Source organism: Triplophysa rosa, linkage group LG14 (assembly GCF_024868665.1).
Source record: "Triplophysa rosa linkage group LG14, Trosa_1v2, whole genome shotgun sequence".
NCBI lineage: Eukaryota > Metazoa > Chordata > Actinopteri > Cypriniformes > Nemacheilidae > Triplophysa > Triplophysa rosa.
The window spans coordinates 17,822,731-17,831,591 of NC_079903.1; the positions used below are offsets into that span (position 1 = coordinate 17,822,731).

Below are 8,861 nucleotides of genomic sequence, written 5' to 3' on the forward strand. Positions count from 1 at the left end.
TGCTGCTGTTTATTGTTTATTTATTTTTGATTAAATGTTTTTAATGTTCGCCGGTTCCCGCCTCCTTCCTTCCATTTTATTGAGCTTTATTACATGGCCCATAACCAGTTTTAAGGCTCATTAAATTAAACAATTATATAAAGGAAACAGACCGAACCGATATAAGACCGATATAAAAAAACCACAACACCTGATTAATTTCAAAACGCCTCCATTTTAATTTGAATCAACTAAATTCAATTCCTTAAAAAAATAACAACAAATTCACATCAATTCTTATAATCGAAGTCAAACGAATCAATAACAAGAAGAAAGAAAACCAAATGTAGCAGTCAAGGGGTAGGGAAACTAAGAAACAAAAACCCTAACTACAGCTGTGCTCGGAGTAAGGTAAGAAAAAAGCATATCAACCAGGTGAGTCTTCCGGGCAACTGCTTCCCTCGCTCAGCTCTAACTAAATAAACAAAACGTGACCTAAAAATAAATACTTTACCCGCTGCTGCTAAGTTAAAAAGAAAACGAAATTATTACTGAAAATCCAAGCATAATAAAACAAAACAAAAATAATCCAAAGAGGCACTGGGAGAGACCTCCGCGAGAGCAATGGGAAAGGAGAACCAGAGACCGAGAGAGACGCCATTGCTGCGTCAAAGCCTTTTTATGTCCTCCCCGATGACGTTACCTAATTATCGCGCAGTAGGACTTTTCCACAGCTCCTCCTATGGACTCAAAAATACACATGTGACATTTTCGTAACATGCTGCTAACGTCACTTGCAGGAATGCTGAGGGCCGGTCTTGACAGTAAAGACAAGATCATAATTCTTCCAGAGTGCAGCTTTCCCTGCATCATTTAAACTGTAATACGTTTTCCATCGCTAATATTTTGCTTTATCGCACTCATCTTACCATCACCTGCTGTGTTGTGACAATGAGGACAAGAGCGGGAGCACGTGCGCAGAACAGTTTATGCGAAAAATGTGTGTTTTGCTCATGTATTTTTGTGGTCACAACGCAGCAAGCACACGCCACGGCACGCAAACTTGTTTGTATATAGGATTTTTTTTTTAGTTACAAACCCGACCCGAACCCGAGGCTATTCATTAAACATTAACCCGACCCGAAGCCCGCGAGTTTTTCGGGCCCCGTTGGGCTCGGGTCGGGTTGCAGACTTCTACGGCAAGCAGCAGGTGTCCGACTTGACTGCTCCTTTTTCAACTCCTCCCTCTACTGCAAGCGGCTAATCTCGCCAATCGGTCTGCGCAGCGCCGCATGAGCTCGAACACACCTAATGACATAGGACCACGCGCAATGTCACGCATGAACGACACGTCGTTACGTAAATGATGACGTCACGGCTATATGTTTAATACATGTATGCAAATTTTCCCGTTTTGGGACTTGCCATTGGCTAAAACAAAGACGTCTGTACACGAAATTACATCTTTAGGCGCAATAATGCGTCCACGCTTATATCGTCTGTACACGTTACTTCTAAAGAAATATTTGCCAAAACGGCCTTCCATAGGTATGCCCGTATATATAAGCGCCATGCAATGGCCAGGGAGGATACTTTGAAATGCACAGAAATCACATTACAAATGAATCAAAACGCCATTGGACGTGTACAAGTTGTTAAATATTTGTTCAAAATTATTAAACACATAAAATGAAGATTGACAGCCAGGAACAACGGTGTAAGTTGTTAAGTTTTATTTCTTTCTATTTCTTTGTATCCTACTTGTAAACATAGCTCTTTGACAAAATCGTAAATGTTTTTTCACTTGTAAATCGCTTTGAATGAAAGCGTCTGCTAATGTAATGTATAATGTAATTTATTTTGTTTGCATAAAAAACACATTAACCAGTGTTTCGTGTTCGGGTCTGTGGGACCCGTTTTTAATGTACAGGCTACAAAAACATCAACCTCACAGAGTAATATTTATATTTATATTAGCCTATAGTAAATGATAGCCATATGCTTTCTATGGTGCTTTGGGAAAATTCAAGTAACGTTAAACACCCATAAAGTAGCCTAATTTTACATTTGATTTACAGTTTTTTAAGACTGTATTGATTAATAAAAAACTGAATAACGCCGTTGTCCTACCTGGTCAGATTTTCATACCGCAGGGCAAAACTTAATAAAATATAAACCACATCGACAAAATAAACAGGTAGGATGATTTTACAATGCAAAATATCCTGTCAGATAGTCCGACCGTTTTAAAATAAACACATAAAATAAATTTACATCGTAAATACCCTGTCAGATTATCCTACCAGCATAAAATGAACATGTAGGATTAATTTACTGCAATACCCTATCAAATTGTACTACCAATATTAAATTAATATTTAGAATGATTTAACAACGATAATAAAACTATCAGATTCCCGTAGCATTATAAAATATACAGGTAGGATAATTTTATAGCGCAAAAAAAAGTACGTAACATTGATGTGCGCATGCCTTGTAGGACAATCGGGGTAGAATGACATTTCAGGACACCTGTGAACATCCCCGGAGTACAAGAACATGAATATTGTGAATCGTGCGTAATGGACATAAAAGCAAAATCATGGAAATATATTTGATTCCATAATAATGAATTTGTATTTGTAACCTCTTAATGTGGAATAAATTGTATGTGTTTGCTTAGCTGTAATATAGAAAATGCATAAAAAAGCATTAGTAAGCTGTACAACAATCTAAAACTAAGAATAATTTAAATATGTTTTAAAATATTGTCTAATCGCTTGAGTTACGATCACATATTTGTGAGGGGAAGGTGCGGTGACGTCACCAGCTGCTGACAGATGTCACTAACCAACACCACACAAAGCAACTCAAACTCTTCAACTGGTGACCTGATCTAAACATTTCATTTGAAATGACGAGCTTATTATTGTAGCACACTGTAAAAAATTCAACTTAAAAAACTTTAGCTCAAAAGCATGACTTTTAACTTAAACAGATTAAATGACCTTTATACAAGTCATTTGAATCTAAATTAGGCTTATATTCAGCTGACCTAAAAATCTATTAATCATAATATAAATCAATAAATAAAGTTACTACGTTTTACAACGTTACTTGTAAAGCCAATTTGATTTTACTTGAAAATTCTAGTCGTTTTTTAATTAAAGTTTTTAAGTTGAATTTTTACAGTCTGAAGGCATCTTGTTTAATAAGCTACTTAACTTAAAAAAAACTCTCCTTAAGTAACTTAAGGATTTTCATCAAGTGCTAACATACTGATTTCACAGTTCACAGAGAAAGACCGTGTCTTAAGGTGCTGTTTACTGGTCTGTGTCTGGGAATGATGTGTTTCTTGGTGAGTTGAGAAACTGCACATATACTGTAAATTGCTATGCATGTTTCCAAAAAATCCTAACAGAACATTGTTATTGTATAAAACAATAATCACCGCTGGTCAAGACATATTCCCACATCATCTTTACTTGTGTCTTTCCTACTTCATATTTCAGTTTTTAAAGGACTCAACTGTTGGCTCTTCATCTTTTGTAGGTTATGTGGTCTTGTATGGGTTTTAAAGAAAAAGAGAAGCAGCCTCCACACAGCCTTTTGTTTCAGCACTTTGCAAAACTTCACAACTCCACAAACTCCTTCAGCTCTTCTGCTGCTGATGTCTCAGAAATCAGTTCAAAAGAGTCACCAACAAACTCATTTTACTCTGAATTTGGAATCAGTTCAGCACGGTACTCCAGTTTACAGCAGGCTCTCTACTGGGCTGGACCAGACAGATCAGTCACAGCTGTGTCCATGAGTACAAGTCCAGTTCACTCGACATTCATCATTCAGAACCTGAAAGACAGCTACCAAATAGGAGAGAAGATTTATGTTAGGATCCATGCGAGAGATTTTAACAATAATTCCAAACCTCATGGAGGGGACTTCTTTCAAGCCAAGCTGTTCTCATTCAAAACACCCATAAAGGTATTTCATTCCATTTAAGTGTGATCTCATCTAAAAAGGTGCATCTCTTACACAGTACATACATATTTATGTAGTATATGTGGTTGTTTGAGATTTTCTTGTGTCACAGGCCAGTGTGTTTGGGGAGGTGGTGGACTTGCTCAACGGCTCTTACTCTGTACGTTTTCTTCTGCCGTGGGTGGGACAGGCACAGGTGGCTGTGCGTCTGATCCACTCCAGTGAAGGTGTGCAGGTCCTCAAGCATCACAGAGACACTGATTCTGACAGAGTTTTCTTTAATGGATATTTTAAAGGACCTGGACCAAATGGGACCAGGCTAAATGAAATAGTGAAGTGTAATGTGAAGTGGGACAAGAATGGACTGGAGAGGGTGGGAAAAGAAGATTGCTGCTGTGAATACAAAGATTCTCGCACTGGAGAGGAATGGCGCTGCCAGAGACCCAAATCTCTGCCATGCAGTGCCCGTGTGTACCACTCCATGGGAGGATATATCAAACGTGTGACTGCCAAAGAAGCAAAGTTTATGTAAGAATAACTGATACTTTTTTTAGATAACATTGTATTAAACATTTTGGTTATTAACTAGTTTCTTGTGTGTATTGTGATAAAACAATGGGGAGACAATATGATTTTAATTTTCTTTGCCAGGCAGCAAACCAACAAAGGTATCAATGGGCAAAAAAGCTTTATTAACATTCTTCCCTCTAATGAAAGTGCAAGAATGGGTATGTTGGCCTTTGACATATGATGTGTAAATTTTTATTTAATGTAATTGAAATTACAAATTTAACTTAGTCACTGTTTTACTCGCAGATGTACGAGACAAATGTCGTCCTGGTTTGCACTCACCAGTTCCAGCGGGCTTTTATCTGAATGATGTGTGGACGTCCTTTGTGTGTAAAACTCGTCAATTTACTCCCCAAACAACAACACAATGCCTGAAGGACAAACACATCTACATGATGGGAGATTCTACTATGAGACAGTGGTTTGAGTTCTTGCTGAAAGCTGTACCAAGTGAGATCAAAAAACAAATATCTTACATGTTTGTAGGCTACATTAGTTTGGTATGATTATAATTTAACCTTAACTAAAATTCATATAATTATTACCTGATGAGATGATTGTTGTTTTTTTCTCTGCAGGTTTGAAGCGGATGAATCTGCATGTTCAGTATCAGGCAGGACCTCTTCTAGCAGTGGATGTGGGGAACAACATTGACTTACACTGGAGAGCTCACGGTGTTCCTCTGCGCTGTCGGAAAACTGAAGTTGCTAATCTGCACTACATCAGTAATGAGATTGAGGATCTGGCTGGAGGACCTCACACTGTTATTGTCTTTAATCTGGGACCACACTTCACCACATACCCTCTGGATTTCTTCACCCACAGAGTGTTGAGAATCCGCAAAGCTGTTGTAGATTTATTACAGCGAGCACCAGAAACTACTGTAATCATCAAAACTGTCAACACTGGCTATAAGGCAAGAAGGAAAAATATCAAATACACGCAAAGTTACAACCCTTACGAAGATACTTTTTTATGCATGCTTGTAAATGTATGTAAATTGTCCCTCTGTGTTTTTAATAGGATGTGTTTGGCAGTGACTGGTATTCTCTTCAGTTGGACAGAATTCTGCGGTGGGCTTTTCAGGATGTTGGTGTTTATATTTTGGATGTATGGCAAATGACATCCTGTCACTACAACAAAGAGAACATTCATCCAGGGCCTGTCATCATCAAAAATGAGATGGACATTTTTCTTTCTTTTATTTGCCCTGAATGAATTTCTCAACGTGAGGCTAAAACCTGAAGATACACGATTAGTTCTTGGGATATGGGAAACGGTGTCAGAAACTGATAATGGTAGAGGAATTAAAATTATGCAGGAAAATTTGTATATATAATACTTATGCATATTGCAAAACAAGCACAAAAATGAATCTGTGAGGTGATGATGTTGACAACTGCACAACACAAATTAAAAATTAGATTAAGTTTTAACCAATTATAAATGGTCAGTAATAAATCAAAGGAGCTTTTAAACAGAAAAGTAAAATATAATAAATAGAGTAAAAGTGAGTTTTATGAGCATAATTTGTTTGACATAATCAGGGTAAAATCCACATGGTGCGAAGGCACATGATCAAAGTGTGTTTCATAATGTACTTTAACCAGTATTTACAAAATGAAGTCAGAGAGGTGTTGCTTTTGCATGTTGTTGATAAATACCAGTTGTGAAATATCACAACATGCTCAAGCAGTCACATCAAAAATGTCAAAATGTCGTGCCTCAAAGGACCACAGTGCTACATAAATACAGACATACAACAGTGGAGTAAAACAAGAATAAACCTACACAAACTAACCTACTAATTTATTGAGAGAGTGACTAAATATACTACAGTCTACAGTATATACAGATGCTACAAATAAATACTGTATGTGTGCAAGGAGAACATTGTAAACATTGGAAGTCAGGCAGATAGCTGGGGAACAGTGCAAGATGATTTGTAGTGCAAGCATGTAAACATAGTACATGTTATTGAGTCTTTTGTGAGATTATGTACACACAGCAGTGTGTGTGTAAAAAGTGTCTAGTGCACATAAGGGAGAGCGTGTTACTACAGGTGGTTTTGAAGGCCCTCTCACCTGTGAGTAAGCACACTCAGATTTGCACGAAAAGGGGTTGTATGGGGTTTCACAGGGGCCAGGTTGAGTTGAGCTGAGTGCTCTCAAACTTTGGGGAAAAAGCTGTTGAGCAATCTGGAGGAGTGGGCTTCCTGATGGTGTGTTTCAATGTGGCATAATTTAAAGGAATAGTTCACCTGCAAAATGAAAATTCTGTCATCATTTATACCCTGTTGTAAATAGTGACAGAATGTTCTTCTAGAACAACACACCCCAACTCTTATTACATTCTGGTGGTGATTGTCAAAAATTGCATTATAAACTGACAATCTGTCAATTCACACCTTTACTTAAATAGGTAATACTCAGTAGTATTTACCATAACCTTTGTTGGTGGTGTTGGCTTTGAACCAAATAAAACATGTATTATGTTGCTATAGAGCTGAAAATACTTGAGCAAGATAGGGTTCGGTTAAAAAATAAAAACTGAACATCGCTGACTGCTTATGAATTAGATCAATGTGGCATAACTATCAGAACAAATTCTTCATTAAAATACTTTATTAAATTCTTCAGATCTGAAAAATTCCTGTTGTTCATTTAAACAGCTAACGTAGAACTAAAAGTGATCAGTGATTACTTTTATTCTTTAGATGTAAGCCTATAATTAAACTCTAAAATTAGATATTTCTGAAGTAGAATTCTAACACAAGGCCTTTTACGCATCCAACAAGTGCACATTTTCAATGACAAAGTAGAAATGTTAGTTGTGGAAAAAATGTGAAAATGAAACAATAGCAAAATTTCACTGCTGGATTATCCATCTAGTGTTACACAATTTGATTCTTTCAATCGTATTATAATAAGCTATTCAAATCTAAAACATCTGAAAACAATGTGTTTCATGCAATAATATTATTTTCCAATAATATATTTTTTTCAGCACATTTGGATGGTCAAGAAACAATCTGGAATTAGAGGTTAAAACCAAATCTATAGAACTGTGCTTTCATGTAGTGTTTCTGGTCTAACAAGATCAAAGTCATGGGTTTGATTGCCCGGGAGCATTATAACTGCACGTATTAGGTTCCAGTTAAAACCATTATAATAAAACAATGCCTCCACAGTGATTCTGAACCTGTACACAAAAAATGCTCAGAGTCAGTGACGCACCCAAACGCAGTTGTCAAGGTAGTATTTTGGAATGTAGCCTATCCAGTCTAATACTTCATTTCAATGGGTGGTTTAAATGTCATATTTTCTTAAACCATCCCTAATAAAATGTCTGGAAAAACCTGTTTAAACAGTGTATATCATGCATTGTCCTGTGATCTCAGATTTAGCATCAGCTGCCAAAAGTGTATGCAATAATATAATAATTATAATTAGTAGTAATCAATTGTATAAGGTTGTGCATAATTTTTGGCCACTCCTGTGTCTTCACGCCCATGGTTCATAGCTTAGTCTGTACTGTCAACGTCATTGCTCAGTGATGCACCAGGGGGTGTGTAATTTTCTTTTCAGAGTCATTGTCCCATGTCCTGTTCCTTTCAAAGACTTAGCATTCATGTTGACCTGAAGTTGTGACGCTCACATTATCATTGTCACAATCTAATTTGTATCAACAGCATCACAAATGGTTTTCTTTTAACATGCACTCTGAAGAACGCAGTTATGACAGGAGTTGTTTTATTATTTAAGAAAATGAAAAACCTTTTTACGAAATTTCCAAAGAGAAATTAGTCATAAAAGTATTTCTAAATCCCTAATTATATTACAATAGTTTGCACTTAAAAATGGCATATGTATTATACACATCATACACTCAATGCTGGGTTGTTTCAACACATGTTTGGATAAACCAATTTAAATCACATGGCCTTATGACAAATTCTTTAGATTCCTTATCATTTTATTTTAGATTAATAGCCCATAGGATTTAGATAATAAACAATAATTACTGAATGAGAATTAGCCTCATTAAAAACCATGACCATAACCAATTATAAAGAATTAACAAATGAAACTCTCAAAGTTATGAGCAACTGTCTGTATAATCTGTAAAAATAATGTTGGTTAAGCACAACCCAAAATAACTTGAGAAATAAAGCATCCATCTTTTGTTGACAGGTGATGACAGGTTATGTGAAAATAGAAAGATTTAGGTTTCAAATGTACACTGCTGTCTAATCCAGCAAATGTAATTCATATCTCAACAGATCAAATATATTTGTTTGTGGAAACCTTTTAAACACCGCCACCTACTGGTAA

At 36.4% G+C, this 8,861-nt stretch overlaps 1 protein-coding gene across 1 annotated transcript; it reads left to right on the forward strand.

Moving 5' to 3' along the window:
• Positions 1-1,582: 1,582 nt before the first annotated feature.
• On the forward strand, positions 1,583-8,439 carry LOC130564792 (NXPE family member 3-like). The gene is made up of 8 exons (XM_057351175.1): positions 1,583-1,696; positions 3,270-3,337; positions 3,532-3,960; positions 4,070-4,485; positions 4,609-4,685; positions 4,774-4,977; positions 5,106-5,443; positions 5,551-8,439. The coding sequence occupies exons 1-8, from the start codon at positions 1,669-1,671 to the stop codon at positions 5,743-5,745; spliced, it is 1,755 nt and encodes a 584-aa protein (XP_057207158.1). The 5' UTR covers positions 1,583-1,668; the 3' UTR covers positions 5,746-8,439.
• Positions 8,440-8,861: the final 422 nt, after the last annotated feature.

Bases quoted from the DNA above. Each gene is read 5' to 3' on its own strand.
- LOC130564792 (XM_057351175.1), top strand. From the start codon at position 1,669: ATGAAGATTGACAGCCAGGAACAACGGT. The intron at 1,697-3,269 runs GTAAGTTGTTAA...CTGATTTCACAG, and splicing joins TGACAGCCAGGAACAACGGT to TTCACAGAGAAAGACCGTGT. The intron at 4,686-4,773 runs GTATGTTGGCCT...TTTTACTCGCAG, and splicing joins TAATGAAAGTGCAAGAATGG to ATGTACGAGACAAATGTCGT.